Raw genomic sequence first — 1,073 nt, forward strand, 5'->3', positions numbered from 1 at the left:
TATACATATTATACATATTATATGCATATAATATGTAGTATGTTTAATTAAAACTTGACCAACTTAATTTATTTAAAAATTTATTCTACAAAACATATTTAGACATTGGATATATTGTTCTCTCAACAGGAATAAAATTAATAGTATTTTTATATGCTTAGGTATGGAGAGATCTGAAAAGTCGTACTTCTGTGAAGGCACGTGATATGAGAAAGGCCAAGGCAATGACAGGAAATAAAAGTATTAAGTCATCTGCAGAATTATCAGAATTGGAACTGCGAGTTGTTGGGATAATCGGTGCAGAATATATTGAAGGAAATAAGGAGTGTGCAGAAAATATTGCAGAAGAAGAGGGTATATATGTAGATATATCTTCTTCTCGAATATTTTTATATTCCAGAAGAACAATTATAAAACATATATATGTTTAAATTGTTTTAATTAATTATAAATACTTTAAATGTAATAATTTTACACTTATAAAACATGTGTGCGTGTGTGTGTGCGTGTGTGTGTGTTCGTGCGTGTACACACATACACACACATATGTTTTATAATTGTTCATTGTAGAATTATTATATGTAAACTATTTATAATTAATTGCAACAATTTAAACAATTAGTCTCCTAATAACGAATGTTATTTAATGAGGTGGGTTATTATGATATATCTATCCATATAATGAAATATATGTATAATTGCCAAATGCATAATATGTGCTCTTTTTTATATTTGTAATCTTTAGAAAATGAAGCAATCCATGGAAATTCGTCAGTATTGATGGATACCGAACAAATAAATGTTTGCAATATCCTTCCGCAAGAAAATTTGCAAAAAGATTATTCGCCAGCTTCACACGGAGATAGAGGTAAACAGTTTTTCTTAGAAATAAATGTTAAAATTAATCAATTTACTGTTTAAATAAAATTATAAGTTATTGTTTTCATTTAAAATAATTATTAATTAATATGAGTAAAAAAATTTCCGAAGACTTAACAACAGGTTAGGTCTTTCGATAGACCATGTATATCCTGAAAAAGTTAGGTCATGATAAATAATTATTTACCTTTATT

The 1,073-nt window shown here is 26.7% G+C and overlaps 1 protein-coding gene across 2 annotated transcripts; it reads left to right on the plus strand.

Annotated features, from left to right (window-relative positions):
* Positions 1-25: 25 nt before the first annotated feature.
* Positions 26-1,067, plus strand: LOC105558222. Of its 2 annotated transcripts, none has more exons than XM_012005839.1 (2): positions 26-354; positions 746-1,067. In XM_012005839.1, the coding sequence occupies exons 1-2, from the start codon at positions 207-209 to the stop codon at positions 919-921; spliced, it is 324 nt and encodes a 107-aa protein (XP_011861229.1). In that variant the 5' UTR covers positions 26-206; the 3' UTR covers positions 922-1,067. The 2 variants fall into 2 exon arrangements, 1 of the variants encoding a protein (XP_011861229.1); XR_001008659.1 differs by lacking the exon at positions 26-354 and adding an exon at positions 552-651.
* Positions 1,068-1,073: the final 6 nt, after the last annotated feature.

This window comes from Vollenhovia emeryi, unplaced genomic scaffold (assembly GCF_000949405.1).
Source record: "Vollenhovia emeryi isolate VEMERY1.0 unplaced genomic scaffold, V.emery_V1.0 DF951643.1, whole genome shotgun sequence".
Taxonomy (NCBI): Eukaryota; Metazoa; Arthropoda; class Insecta; order Hymenoptera; family Formicidae; genus Vollenhovia; species Vollenhovia emeryi.